Source organism: Leucoraja erinacea, chromosome 3, assembly GCF_028641065.1.
Source record: "Leucoraja erinacea ecotype New England chromosome 3, Leri_hhj_1, whole genome shotgun sequence".
In the NCBI taxonomy this organism is placed as follows: Eukaryota; Metazoa; Chordata; class Chondrichthyes; order Rajiformes; family Rajidae; genus Leucoraja; species Leucoraja erinaceus.
The window spans coordinates 13864119-13880163 of record NC_073379.1 but is presented as its reverse complement, the minus strand read 5'-3'; the positions used below and the strand labels follow the sequence as shown (position 1 = coordinate 13880163).

Below are 16045 nucleotides of genomic sequence, written 5' to 3'. Positions count from 1 at the left end.
ATGGTGTAGGTCAGAATTTCATGTAATGAGATTGGACCCAGTAGGATCAATATATCTCACAACCCCATGTGCAACTTCCCAATGTTAACTTTAATCAGGCCAAGATTTAAAATGCTGTATTTATATTGGAAAAGTCACAGTAATTCATATGCAACTCTCTGTTTGATGGAACAGATGATTTGGCCAGAATCCCCTTCTCCCACCCAAGAAAAGTAATTTCTCTAGAAGCAAAGATGAAATAAAAGAATAGAGGCAGGCCTTCGAGCTATATATTTCTCCTCAGTGATGATAGACATATGTCTTACGAATATGAACTTATGAAGATGGGTACTTGGGACAGTTAATGGAGATGACTTCAGGACAGACTGACTATTACAGTTGAAGCGGTGGTGGATGTCCGAGGACATATAAAGATAGATACATTTCCCAGCCTTGATCCGATATCTGTGGACACTGTGGCGAGAGAAGAGATTGCAAGCATCCTGGCTGAGATAGATAATTCATCATTAGACATGGGTGAGGTGCCGGAAGACTGGAGGGTGGCTAATGTTGTGCCTCGATTTTAGAAGGGCTGCAAGGAAAAGCCTGGGATCCATATACCATGAGCCCTACATTGATGCTGAGGGATAAGATATTTATGCATTTGGATATACAGGCTGATTATAGACATAGACAATAGGTGCAGGAGTAGGCCATTCGGCCCTTCAAGCCAGTACCGCCATTCAATGTGATCACGGCTGATCATCCACTATCAGTACCCTGTTCCTGCCTTCTACCCATATCCCCTGACTCTGCTAGGGATGGTCAGCATGGTTTGGTACATGGGAGATCATGTCTTACAAATCTGTTTTAGTTTTTTGAAGAAGTAACAAAAAAGGTAGATGAGGCCAAAGCCATAGACGTGGTTTATATGGACTTGAGCAAAGCATTTGATAAGGTTCCGCATGGTAGGCTGCTGTGGAAGGTTAGATCACATGGGGTCTAGGGAGAGCTAGCGGACTGGATATTGGCTTCATGGAAGGAAACAGATGGTGATGGTGGTAGGTTGTTTTTCAGACTGGAGAAGTGTGACTAGTGTTTTGCGCCAGAGGTCGGTGCTGGGCCCATTGCGGTTTGTATCAACAATTTGGGTGAGAAGGAACAAAGCACAATTAGTAAACTTGCAGGTGACGCTGAAGTGGCTGGTATCGTAGATGGTGAGGATGGTTATCAAAAATTACAGCAGGATCTTGATCATCAGTGCAAATGGGTTGAGGAATGGTTAATGGAGTTTAATGCAGATAACTGCGAGGTGTTGCAGTTTTGGAAGTCAAGCCAGGGCAGGACCTTCACAGTGATTGGCAAAGCCCTGGGGGTTGATTTAGAGCAGATGAATATAGGAGTGCAGTTACATAGTTTCTTGGAGGTGGCATCACAGGGTGATCAAGTAGGCTTTTGTTGCACTGACCATCATCAGTCAGCGTATTGAATGTAGACGTTGGGATGCTACGTGGAGGAAGGGACTGCAGATGCTGATTACACCAAAGGAAGACACAAAATGCTGGAGTAACTCAGCAGGTTGGGCAGCATCACTGCAGAAAAGGAGTAGATTATGTTTTTTGGTCGGAGCCCTTGTTCAGACTGAAAGTAGAGGTGATGTGGATAGTAGAGGATGTTATGTTACAGTTGTGACCACATTTGGAGTATTGTGTTCAGTTTTGGTCACCCTACTATAGGAAGGATGTTGTTAAGAATGCAGATAAGATTGACGTGGATGTTGCCAGGACTTGAGGGCCTGAGCTTGAAGGAGAGGCTAGGAAAGCTAGGACTATAGTCCTTGGACCGCTGGAGGCTGTGGTGTGATCTTGTAGAGGTGTATAAGATCATGAGGGGGAATAGATAGGATGAATGGACAGAATAGCATTCATCCAGAATAGCACTGTGAGCCCAGCATAAATAGCAGCAGTGATGAATAATAATCTCTTATATTATTCATCCATTTGTCTGTCAAGCTCCTCTTGCACATCATCAGCTACTTCTGAATTCACATAATTGTAGTGGAAGCAAGTTAACCTTGAATCCGAGGGACTGCCTGAAAAGAATATCTGACCTATAACAATATTAATGAAAAAAATAATGATAACAAAACTATAAACAGGCCTTTAGAAATGCAGTGTAAGTATATCAGGGAAAAGCTGAGTTCAAAGTTGGGTTATATTTTTACGACAGGTATATTATGTTTTTGTGCTTTTTAAGTTTTCAGACTTCCTGCATTTGTTTTTTTTATAACTTTTTTGTTTTTTGCTGAACATAGTTTTTTTGTTTGTTTTCAGATTGTTCCATGAACGTTCATAAAAGTTGCAGAGATTCTGCCCCTATGTGTATCAAAATCAAGCATCCCGTGAGTATAGGCAGTGGAATATAAGAGCCTGGGTCTGTGAAGAATCTTCTCAAACCAATTCACTTCGTGAGCCAATTTTGCGGGTTGGTAATTGGCATCTTTTCACAAGTTCACAAGTTTATAGGAGTGGAATTAGGCAATACAGCCCATCGAGTCTACTCCACCATTCAATCATGGCTGATCTCTGCCACCTAATCTCATTTTCCTACCTTCTCCCCATAACCCTTGACACCCATCCTAATCATGAATTTGTCTATCTCTGCCTTAAAAATATCCGTTGACTTGGCCTCCACAGCCCTCTGTGGCAACGAGTTCCGCAGATAAACTACCCTCTGACTAAAGAAGTTCCTCCTCACCTCCTTTCTAAAAGAACAACCTTTAATTCTGAGGCTATGACCTCTGGTCCTTGACTCTCCCACCAGTGGAAGCATAGAAACATAGAAAATAGATGCAGGAGAAGGCCATTCGGCCCTTCGAGCCAGCACCACCATTCATTGTGATCATGGCTGATCGTCCCCAATCAATATCCCGTGCCTGCTTTCTCCCCATATACTTGATTCCACTAGCTCCTAGAGCTCTATCTAACTCTCTCTTAAATCCATATAATGAGTTGGCCTCCACTGCCCTCTGTGGCAGGGAATTCTACAAATTCACAACTCTCTGGGTGAAAACGTTTTTTCTCATCTCAGTCTTAAATGACCTCCCCTTTATTCTAAGACTGTGGCCGCTGGTTCTGGACTCGCCCAACATTGGGAACATTTTTCCTGCATCTAGCTTGTCCAGTCCGTTTATAATTTTATATGTTTCTGTAATATCCCACCTCATCCTTCTAAACTCCAGTGAATACAAGCCTAGTCTTTTCAATCTTTCCTCATATGACAGTCCCGCCATCCCAGGGATCAATCTCGTGAACCTACGCTGCACTGCCTCAGTGACAAGGATGTCCTTCCTCAATTTAGGAGACCAAAACTGTACGCAATACTCCAGATGTGGTCTTACCAGAGCACTACACAACTGCAGAAGAACCTGTTTACTCCTATAATGAAATCCTCTTGTTATGAAGGCCAACATTCCATTAGCTTTCTTCACTGCCTGCTGTACCTGCACGCCAACTTTCAGTGACCGGTGTACAAGGACACCCAGGCCTCACTGTACCTCCCCCTTACCTAACCTAACCCCATTGAGATAATAATCTGCCCCCTTGTTTTTGGCACCAAAGTGGATAACCTCACATTTATCTATATTATACTGCATCTGCCACGCATCTGCCCACTCACTCAACCTGTCCAGGTCACCCTGCAAATTCCTAACATCCTCTTCACAGTTCACACCGCCACCCAGCTTTGTGTCATCCGCAAACTTGCTGGTGTTGCTCCTAATTCCCTCTTCCAAATCATTAATATATATGGTAAACAGTTGCGGCCCCAACACCGAGCCTTGCGGCACTCCACTCGCCACTGCCTGCCATTCTGAAAAGGACCCGTTCACTCCTACTCTTTGCTTCCTGTCTGGCAACCAATTTTCTATCCACGTCAACACCCTACCCCCAATACCATGTGCTCTAATTTTAGTCACCAGTCTCCCGTGCGGGACCTTATCAAAGGCTTTCTGAAAGTTTAGATCCACTGGCACCCCTTCATCCATTTTACTTGTCGCCTTCTCAAAAAATTCCAGAAGATTAGTCAAGCATGATTTCCCTTTCATAAATCCATGCTGACTTGGACTAATTCTTCCACTGCTATCCAAATGCCCCAATTATTACCTCTTTAATAATTGACTCCAGCATCTTTCCCACCACCGGTCAGGCTAACTGGTCTGTAATTCCCCATTTTCTCTCTTGCTCCTTTCTTGAAAAGTGGGATAACATTAGCTATCCTCCAATCCACAGCAACTGAATCTATTGAGCATTGGAAAATGGCCCACTATTTCTTGAGCCACCTCCCTGAGGAACCTGGGATGCAGACCATCAGGCCCAGGGGATTTATCATCCTTCAGTCCCATTAGCCTACCCAATACTATTTCCCGCCTAATGAAAATTTATTTCAGTTCCTCGACCCCCTTAGATCCTCTGTCCTCCCATACTTCTGGGAGGTTGTTTGTGTCTTCCTTGGTGAAGACAGATCCAAAGTATCTGTTCAACTCTTCTGCCACTTCCTTGTTCCCCATAATAATTTCACCAGTGTTTGCCTTCAAGGGAACCACATTTGACTTTGCTATTATTTTTTCCTTAACATATCTAAAGAAGCTTTTACTGTCCTTCTTTATATTCCTGGCCAGCTTCCCATCGTACTTCATCTTTTCAGCCCATATCGCCCGTTTTGTTTCCTTCTGTTGTCCTATGAAAGTTTCCCAATACTCTGGCTTCCGGCTACTCTTTGCTGTGTTATACATCTTTTCTTTTAGTTTTATTCTATCCCAAACTTCCCTTGTCAGCCATCGTTGGATCCTACTCCCCTTAGAATCTTTCTTTCTTTTGGAATGAAATGATCCTGCGTCTTCTGGATTATGACCAGAAATTCCTGCCATTGCTGTTCCACCGTCATTCCTGCTAGGATTCCTTTCCAGTCTACCTTGGCCAGCTCCCCTCTCATGCCTTCATAGTCCCCTTTATTGAACTGTATCACTGACATTTCCGATTTGACCTTCTCCTTCTCAAATTGCAGATTAAAACTAATCATATTATGATGACTACCTCCAAGTGGTTCCTTTTACCTCGAGTTTACCTCTTATTAAATCTGGTTCATTGGACAACACTAAATCCAGAATTGCCTTTTCTCTGGCCGACTCCATTACAAGCTGCTTTAAGAATCCATCTCGGAGGCATTCTACAAACTCTTCCCAGGAGTCCTGAACCAACCTGATTTCCCCAGGCTACCTGCATATTGAAATCCCCCATCACCACAGTGGCATTAGCTTTGTTACATGCCAGTTTTAACCCCTGCTGCAACTTACACCCTACATCCGGGCTATTATTTGGGGGTCTGTAGATAACACCAATTAGTGTCTTCTTGCCTTTGTAATTCCTCAACTCAATCCACAGTGACTCTTACTCGTCAGTCCCTATGTCTTCCCTCGCAAGGGACTGAATTCCATCCCTCACCAGAAGAGCTACCCCCTCTGCCTCTGCCTACCTGCCTGTCCTTTCTATAGGATGTATAACCCTGAATATTAAGTTCCCAGGCCCGATCCTTCTGCAGCCACGTCTCGGTAATCCCCACAATGCCATATCTACTAACTGAGCCTCAAGCTCATCTACTTTAATTCTTATACTTCATGCATTCATATACAATACTTTTAATTCCTTACGCATCTCACCATTCACATCGATCCCTATTACACTTGGCCATACTCTCCTATCCCTTTGTGAGCTTTCTTTCCCGTTAATTCTGGGGTCATTAACTATCCCTTTACTCCCTTTCCCTTTAACTCCATCCTTGACTATCCCATTTGACACCCCCCCCCCCCCCCACCCCCCTTATTTAGTTCAAAACCACCTGTGTCGCAGTGGCAAACCTGCCTGCCAGAATGCTGGTCCCCCACCTGTTAAGCTGCAATCCGTCCCTTTTGTACAGTTCCCTCTTACTCCAAAACAGATCCCAGTGGTCTAAGAACAGATCCCAGTGGTCTAAGAACAGTTCCCAGTGGTCTAAGTACTTTCCACCTCCACTATATCTATGCTGACCTGGTGGTTTATCCAGATCATATGTACATTGTCCTCACTATCCAACGGGTCACCACTGACCAGAACCTTAACTGTAGAAGTCATAAATTTCAATGCAAACGATAGACACAAAGTGCTGGAGTAAGACAGCATCTCTGGAGGAAAAGGATGGGTGATGTTTCAGGTCAATGCAAGTCGGAGAGTAGGTTTGCTGCTGTGATTGAGTTTTTCCCAGCGACCCAAAATCTCCTTCAATACACATATCCGTGGATGATGAGATAATCATAACTTGCCTGGAGGGTAATATATCCAGTTTCATGTAACAATTTCACCATTGTTCACGGCTAATTGGCATCAAATGAGGTCTAATCGATTGATAAGCTCTCCACAATCATAACAAGTTACTATATGCCATGACTGCAGTGTACACCACTTACAAAATACAGTGCAGTCCCACACGTAGACCCTCTTGTGACCTCAACTGCCGTGAAGGACAAAAACATGGGAGCACCAGCACCAGTGGTTTTACCTCTAAATCACAAACAATCATTTGAAATATACTGCTGAGCCTTTTAACCTTTGTTGAAGTGTAAAAGTAATGAAATGCAAATGTGAAAACTTAAAGATGATTTTTAAAATTCTGCATAGGTTGCACTGGGGTACTTGGGCTGAAATGACTGAGAAATGGGATAGCCTACAATTACAAAAATGTACTTTATGTAGTGTCATATAGTCATCCAGCACAGAAAAAACCCTTCGGCCCAACTTGTCCAACAAAGATACTTAGTCCGACCTGCCTGTGCGTAGCCCATGATAGACACAAAATGCTGGAGTAACTCAGCGGGACAGGCAGCATCTCTGGAGAGAAGGAGTGGGTGATGCTTCGGGTTGTGACCCTTCTTAAGACTGAAAGTCACGGAAAAGGGAAATGAGAGATACAGACGAAGATGTAGAGAGATATAGAACAATGAATGAAAGATGAGGAAAAAAGTAACAATGATAAAGGGGAACAGGTCACTGTCAGCTGTAGCTAGTTGTTGTGCCTTGTGTGGAGGAGGACTGGAGAGAGAGGGAATGCTGGGGTTCTTGAAGATAGAGAAATCAATATTCCTACACCTAGGTTGTAAGCTGCTCAAGTAAAATATGAGTTGCTGTTCCTCCACTTTGCATTTAGCCTCACTCTAACAATGGAGGAGATCTAGGACAGAAACGTCATTGTGGGAATGGGAAGGGGAATTAAAGTGTTTAGCAACTGATCAGGTAGTTCCAGGGTGAGGGTGTTCAGCAAAACGATCACCCGGTCTACATTTTGTCTCACCGATGTATAATAGTCTACATCTTGAACAACAGATACAGTAGATGAGTTGTAGGAGGTGCAAGTAAATCTCTGCCTAACCTGAAAGGACTGTCAGGGTCCCTGGACAGAGTCGAGGGATGAGGTACAGGGACAGGTGTTGCATCTCCTGCGGTTGCAGGGGAAGGTACCTGGGGAGGATGTGGTTTGGGTGGGAAGGGATGAGTTAACCAGGGAGTTGTGGAGGGAACGGTCTCTGCAGAAGGTGGAGATGGGAAGATGTGACTAGAGGTGGGATCCCGTTGGAGGTGGTGTCAGAGGGTTATGTTTTGTATGCGATGGCTGATGGTGTGAAAGGTAAGGACTGGGGGAATATGTCCCTGTTGCGACTACGGGGAGGGGGAGCAGGGGTGGAGCTCGAAGGGTACCGAAGAGACATTTGTGAGGGCCTCCTCTATGATGGAAGAGGGGAACCCCTATTCCCTAAAGAATGAGGACATCTCGGATGTCCTGCCATGGTAAACCTCATCTTGAGCACAGATGCGGCGCAGGCGGAGGAATTGGGAGTAGGGGATAAAGTCTTTGGAGGAAGCAGGGTGGGAAGAAATGTAGTCGAGATAGTTGTGGGAGTCAGTGTGATAGACGTCAGTCGATAGTCTATCTCTTGTGATGGAGACGGTGAGATCAAGAAAGGGGAGGGAGGTGTCGGAGATGGTCCAAGTGAATTTGAGTGTAGGATGGAATGTGGTGGTGAGGTTAATGCAGTCCACGAGTTCTGCATTTTTGCAGGAGATAGCACCGAGCTCCGAGCCCCTATTCTGCTTTCCGAGCCTCCACTCCATCATCGTTACTACAGATGTTCAGTCATTTGACACCTCCATCCCCCACCAGGAAGCCCTTAAAGTCCTCATTTCTTCCTCGACCCTCAACAAACTCCTTCTGGTCCATGTCATTCCTATCCATTTGATTAAATCAAAATCATGAAACGGCCCCAAATTGACACGAATTGGAAGAGTCTGACCCAGTGCCCAAGGATCTGTTTGCCCAGTTTAGATGCTGAAGTTTCGCACGATGGGCTATGTTGCTTGACTTCTTGGGGAGTCCAGTGATGGAGCAGACTGGAAGATGCAGCATGGTCTGTTAGGCTGTAAGGATCAGGATTCTGAATTTGCCTCTGTGTGTTTGTGGGGACTCATGGGCCTGGTGTCATTAAAATGGGTAAATGCCCAGCAGTTATGAAAGGCTCCTTGCAGATGGCTCCATCTGTCAGCACTACTGTGTTACCTTATTTGATTCTCTCCTTGTAATTTATGTTTCAACAGAAACATCAAGACAAATATCACATAGTTTCCAGAGGCAAAGCAGCCCATTGTATGCATTGTAAGTATGAAATAGATCCATCAATGGTGTGAAATTAAATCTACCCATCAAAAAAATGAAAATGAAATGATTCAATTAATTGTCATTGTCAGTGTACAGTACAGAGACAACGAAATGCATTTTTAGCATCTCCCTTGAAAGGGAGACACAGGGCGTCGCGGTGTGCCCGCGCCTGCCGCCGTAATTACATTCCATTACACACAGGCAAAGGTGGGTGAAGTGTCTTGCCCAAGGACACAACGACAGTATGCACTCCAAGCGGGATTTGAACCGGCTACCTTCCGGTCGCCAGCCGAACTCTTAGCCCATTGTGCTATCTGTCGCCTAGCCCATTGTGCTATCTGTCATCAGAATCACAATCTCTGACATTTTCCTTGGCCATTGTCTTGTGCTAATCAGTTTGGCTGGAATAAAACAGCACCAGAAAACCATAACATTCAATCTCCACCACCGCTTCAATCTTTCCTGTTTTTCACATTGTTTTCCATTCATGACAGAAGCTGCACATTTTGAGGAGCATTATTCGTGCATTATTCGTGCTTGGTGTATATCGCTGTCGAGGACTGTTGACAATGTAGATAGAAAATTAATGGCAGAGGTAATTGGGTGACAGGGCTAATTTTCTTTGTCTGTGTGAACAAGAGTTTCAACAGATGAGGTACAATCAGGATCAGAAATGCAGATGTAGGGACCTGTAATGCTGGCTTCTTGCTCTATCTGTTTTCTCCACAAGTATGCTGGTCTGAATATCCTTCTCCACAGGTATGCTGGTCTGAAGTATGCTGGCTCAGACAAGCATTGTGATGTATATAGGCTTGTGATTCAGACATCTGGGTCATGTGTTACTGTGTGATTCAGATTCAACCACTGTCTGGGTAAAAAAATCCTTCCTACACCTCCACTAAATCTCATAACCCTTACTGCAAACCGATACTCTCTAGTTTTAGTCACCTCTTACCATCTACCATATTTATGCCTCACATAACCATGTACACCTCAAGCAAGTTCCCCTTGGCCTTCTCTGCTCCGAGAAAAACAAACTTAACCCTATGTAGCCTCTCATCATGAATGCATGGTCCCCCAAGGCAACATCTTGTTTAATCTGTAGGAAGGAACTGCAGATGTTGGTTTAAACCAAAGATAAACACAAAAAGCTGCAGTAACTCAGCGGGTCAGACAGCATCTCTGAGAAAAGGAATAGGTGACGTTTCTTCAGTCTGAGGAAAGTCTCGACCTGAAACGTCACCTATTTCTTTACCTCAGAAATGCTGTCCGACCGGCTGAGTTACTCCAGCTTTTTATGCCTATTTTGTTTAATCTCCTCTTCACACCCCCCAGTGCAATGACATTCTTCCTGTAATGTGGTGACCAGAACTACAGGCAATACTTTAGCTGTGACCAGGCCACATTTTGATAAAGTTGTACCATAACCTCTCTGTTCTTATATTCTGTTCACCGGTATTGAGTGCAAGTATCCCTTATGCCTTTGTGTTTAGGAATTTCAAAGTAGGCATACCTTGAGGAGATTTCGCAGTGGAGTAGACAAAATGTTTAAGAATTTTGCTCCATAGATACTGCTGCACCCGCTGAGTTTCTCCAGCATTTTGTGTACCTATCCCTTATGCCTTCTTCAGCACTAACTATCTGTACTGTCATCTAGAGGGATCCATGGACTTGTACATTATGTGACCCTCTGTCTCTCTATTTTTTAATTGTTTTACTCGCAACGAGGTGAAAGCTAGGATGTGTTTTACATATGTTATATGAAAATAAAGATGATCTGGAAACATTGCCAAAAGTATGGCTGCTTAGATATCACAAGAGAAGAAAAAAGCAGTTGACTTACAGGAACAACAGGACATCAACATTCGTAGAACACAAAGTGTTGGAGTAATTGGTTTCCAGAGATGCTGCCTGACCTGCTGAGTTACTCCAGCACTGTGTGTTCAATGCAAGATTCCAGCACCTGCGGCCCCCAGTGTCTACGGCCATCAACTTTCAATGTTTTCTAAATGAGTCAGTTCACAACATTGCTTTATGTGGACAATAATAAGAGAGCTCTGTTAACAGCTGGAATCCTCCACGGTTCTTCCTGTATCTTATTGACACATTTAAGATTATTAAGGGTTTGGACACGCTAGAGTCAGGAAACATGTTCCCGATGTTGGGGGAGTCCAGAACCAGGGGCCATAGTTTAAGGATAAGGGGTAGGCCATTTAGAACAGGGATGAGGAAAAACGTTTTCACCCAGAGAGTTGTGAATCTGTGGAATTCTCTGCCTCAGAAGGCAGTGGAAGCCAGTTGTCTGGATGCTTTCAAGAGAGAGTTGGATGGAGCTCTTAAAGATAGCGGAGTTAAGGGATATGGGGAGAAGGGGGTACTGATTGTGGATGATCAGCCATGATCACATTGAATGGCGGTGCTGGCTCGAAGGGACCAATGGCCTACTCCTGCACCTATTGTCTGTTGAAGATTACACTGGTACTCAAATGTTATTCTTCTACAGGTTTACAGTCAATTACAGATATTGTATCAGACTGTCCATGGTCTCAAATTGGTCAATTATGCTGTTTGTTAGGGCTGCAGTTATGTTAACTGCCTTACTTGCTCAGTGTTAAACTATTAAATTATTTGTTGTTTCAATAGCTAATTCACTTAAGGATGCTACATCACTATCACTGAACACATCATTCTCTTTACCTATTGGAATCTCTGCTCTCAAACGAGAAGCCTCGCTACAACATCAGCCACTGTCAAAAAGTGCTTCAAGTATCAGTGTAGACAGGTAAACACAATTTTTGTAAAGAGTGTATCTCCGGCGAACATGAAGTCGAGTTTCTAAATCATTCTACTTCTCTGGAACAATTGTCTCTTTTTGTTCTTATAGGAGACTTGGCGAGTCGATGGAGACAGAAGCGGATGGCTATATTTCCAGGAACAGATCACAGTCTGAGGAATTAATTCAAACAATGGGCTCGTCTCCTTCATCAGAATCACTATCACTGGACGGTGAGCACCTGTGACAGGCTGCATGTAAAAGGGATAAACTAAAGGGCCTGTCCCACTTGGCCATCATTTGCGCGCCATTTACGCGACCTGGTAGCTTGTGGGTAGCGCGGGACGGGCGCATGGAGTGGCGTGGTGGAGTGTGGAGTTGTGCGCGGTATCGTGCAGCGCTCCAGGATTTCGTTCTTGATGAAATCTTTGCGCGCCACTGGCCTGTCGCGTAAATGACGGGCAAGTGGGACACCCTGGCACGGCGCAACGTCTCACCTCCAACAGCAGCAGAAGCAGGCAAGCGATCGCTGAATTCAGCCTGGGGCTCACGGGCCCACTCCTATTCCCAGAGCGGGGCCAAAATGATTGGAGATAGACAGAAATTGCTGGAGTAACTCAGTGGGACCGGCAGTAGCCCTGGAGAGAAGCAATGGGTGACGTTTCAGGTCGAGACCCTTCTTCAGACTGAAGAAGAGTCTCGACCCGAAACATCATCCATTCCTTCTCTTCAGAGATGCTGCAGGTCCCGCTGAGTTACTCCAGCATTTTGTGGCTATCTTCAAATGACGTCGCGTGCTCCAGACGGCTGTGCATGCGCATGATGACGGGCGCGAACAGTCACTCATCAGTCACTAGCGGCCTGTCGTGTAAATGACGGCCAAGTGGGACAGGCCCTTAACTTGTTTCAGGTTGCAGAAAAAATGGGATGAGGGATGGAGAGGAAAAGGAAAATAGAGAGTGATATTTGCTCCCCCCCCCATTAAAACCCTGATCAGAGGATCTCCACAAGTTATCCTAACTGCAAATGTATTTTTATTTCACAGAGCAGTGATATGGCTTCACTGGCTGATGCACCTCAGACTCAGCAAAAGGCAGTTAGTCATTACTTTACGGCTGAAAGAATAATGTATCCATGAATAATTTTCATTCATTAAACTCTTGTCTGGTGACGATTTTTCTGCTCTTGGGATTGTTTTGATAATATGGGCAATGATGTTTTCAGGGACAGGTGTGCTAGGAAGTTGCGAAATTCATACTTGAGGGAGGGCTGAAGCAGCATGATTTGATTCATGGAAGTTCAGTTCTTCATCAATCTTGCTTTGTCATTGTGGAGTGTCACTTAGATAACTCTGACTTTGTCTATGATGCATTCCTGATGGTGTTCTTCCTATTGTGTACGTTTTTATCCCAAGTCATTTATATGTCATGTTTTTTTTAAATTTGTATTTGTGCATCATGTCAAACTGTGCAATGCCTTTAGCTACTCTGGATTTAGCATCGTTGCAAATCACCCGGTGAGATCAGATAGCTCATTCTGAGTGCACATCGTGTTTGTGTCCAGATGTCACTCTTGTGTCCTCTAATCACAGCCTTGTGCTGGATGACTCTCATCTACGGAAGAGCAGAAGGCTGCCAATGATATATAGAAGCTGAATGTAAAACTGGTAAACTCCAAGAATAAAGAACTAAAAAAAGGATTGAGGAGGTTGGAGAACTGTGAAGTCAGTCTTTAATTCACCCGATGCACTGGTAGGAAGCAAACAGGGTGAACATTAAGAAGTTCTTTATCCTCAAAAATATCCAGACCGGAAGGAAATATGGACCAACTTCTGGAAATAATCTGATACTTCAGTGGTCTCTGGATTTGATGTTGAGGTGGAACTCCCAAGACCGTCCATCAGAAGATGGCTTTAAGATTGAAAGGCTGCATGCACCAAGCTTCCTAGAATATCTTGTCGCTTAGAGGCGACAGATGACAGGGACTGGCAGAGTTTTGACTGATTATTAATTCTGTACAAGCAGAATTGTACTTGGTTTTGTTGAACTCGATTGACCAAGGTGCGTTAGAAGTATAGAGGGGTAAGCATTTGCTTGATAGGATGCCAGAAACATTTGAGGAGAGGCATAATCACCCTCTTCCTGCAAATGAGTGAGAAGGATGAGAACAAAACTTGGTAACCCATCTCACCGCTTGGTGAGGATTACAAGATCCTGATCAAAATCATGATCAAAGTTTATTGTTGAGCTGGTAATTCATCCAGATCAGACCTGCACTGTAGCTGCAACAAGATCCCTGATAACCTTACATCATTCAAGGATGTGATCAGCTATATGCGGAACATATACGCAGAGAGTTCCTCTAGGAAGGAGATGAGGAGGAACTTCTTTCATCAGAAGGTGGTGAATCTGAGGAATTCATTGCTACAGAAGATGTGCGGAGGCCAAGTCGGTGGATATTTTTAAGACAGAGATAGATAGATTCTTGATTAGTACGGGCGTCGGGGGATATGGGGGGAAGGCAGGAGAATGGGGTTGGGAGGGAAAGAGAGATCAGCCATGATTGAATGGCAGAGTAGACTTGATGGCCTAATTCTGCTTCTATCACTTATGAACAGGAGCTGGACACCTTTAGTTTTTTTAGATTAGTTTAGTTTATTATCACGTGTACTGAGCTACTAGCTTCCTCGTTGGAGACCCTTGGAATTTCTTCAATCACCCTTAACTACAGCTTGATAATGGCAAAAAAAACTTATAACTAAATTTTGGAAAAATGCATCAACCCCAATGCTTAAAATGTGGATCACAAGCATGTCTGAGACGCTACATCTTGAAGATATGAGACTCATCTTAGCAGGAAAATCAGAGCAATTTTTAACAATATGGTCTCCTTTTATTGATTCATTACAAGTATAGTATGGTGCAACACAACTCTGGAACTAAACCGATTCACGAACAGGGTGATGGGTGTGGTGAGAAATGAAGCAGGCATATCAACACATAAACGTCTTTTTTGTTATTATTTTTGGTTTTTGTCTTATTACTCTTCTATAGGCTTTTACTCGTTCACTCCTGAACTGCACTATCTGCTAGTCTAGGGGTTTACACATCGCTATTTCTTTCACTCTCTCTCTTTCTTGCTCTTTCTCTCTTGTTAAATTTAAAATAGACGATGTACATTAAATGTATTTTGTCATATGCCACGGTCTATATTGCCTCTAATTAAAAAAAAAGGAATTTCTTTAATCAGATTTGCTGGACTCTATCTTGCACTAAACATTATTCCCTTTATCATGCATCTGTAAACTGTGGTGGCTCAATTGTAATCATGTATTGTCTTTCCACTGACTAGTTAGCACGCTTTTCACCTCGGTGCACGTGACAGTAAATTAAACTAAACTAAATTAAACTTTCACATTGAACCATTTGAAAATGCTATTTCTTTCAATTGTGGACCAAGTACATTGGTCATGAGTTCAACATATGATGAAACAAGTGAGGCGAGGAAAAAATAGGAAATTCTGGAAACAATCAACAAGAAAGGCTCTTCCTGCGGAAACAGAAACAGAGGTCGTGGAAGTGTTAAAGAGAGAAAAACTAATTTGTTTTAGGTTGCAGAAAAAATGGGATGAGGGATGGAGAGGAAAAGGGAAATGGGAGCAAATATCACTCTCTAACTCCCCCCCCATTAAATCCCTGATGGGAGAATCTCCACATTTTAGCCTAATGCCGATCTTGGGATTATTTTGCTGCAAATGTTCCTTTTGTCCTATCCCTTCCTCTTCCTACCTTATTTGCAGCTTAAAACCAACTTTCTTCTCTTTCCTCGGAATCAAAAACAAAATGCTGGTGCTGAAAATCCAATATTATATGCCAAACCTAATCTAACCTTGAAAGGGTCCTCAACTTGAAACAATAACTCTGGTTCCCTTCCCAAAGATGCACCTGATATGCTAAGTTTTCCAGCATTTTCTGTTCATATTACAGATTTCCAGCATTTACAGTTTTCTTAATTATTGTATAAAAGAGAGTTAGCTTTGAATGTTTACTTATCTTGGAACAAAATATGCTAATATCAGTGACTAAATCTTTTTATAAAGAAGCACTATTAACACTGCAGGTCAAACATCTTCAGAAAGAGTGGAACCTTCATGGGATCTTGTCAAATGTATGTTGGCAACCAAGCTGCAAAGTATAGTTCTCCGACCAGTCTCACTGTCCCCCTTATTAAATGTTATCACTGTATGCTTCGATGTCACCATCTTCTAGCTGACAATGATCTTTTCTACATTCTCCTTGATCTACATCCCCTTTGATGTCTCCTTTTCACGCCTTACACCTCATTATCTCTGTGTCTCCCTTCCCTGACTCTCAGTCTGAAGAAGGGTCTCGACCCGAAACGTCACCCATGCCTTCTCTCCAGAGATGCTGCCTGACCCGCTGAGTTCCTCCAGCATTTGATGTCTACAGTTTTAAAACCAAATTGTTTCAATGAAATGATACGATATAATACCATAGAACTTTATTTACCCCAGGAGGGAAGTTGATCTGCCAA

The 16045-nt window shown here is 43.5% G+C and overlaps 1 protein-coding gene across 3 annotated transcripts in view; it reads left to right on the top strand.

The window, feature by feature from the left end:
* arhgef28a (Rho guanine nucleotide exchange factor (GEF) 28a) overlaps positions 1-16045 on the top strand; it is a 259871-nt gene that overhangs the window by 120894 nt on the left and 122932 nt on the right. For all 3 annotated transcript variants that reach the window (XM_055632136.1, XM_055632137.1, XM_055632138.1), the window contains 4 exons: positions 2313-2380; positions 8658-8715; positions 11362-11500; positions 11603-11724. In XM_055632136.1, the coding sequence (XP_055488111.1) occupies positions 2313-2380; positions 8658-8715; positions 11362-11500; positions 11603-11724 (387 nt within the window). The remainder of the gene's footprint in view (positions 1-2312; positions 2381-8657; positions 8716-11361; positions 11501-11602; positions 11725-16045) is intronic.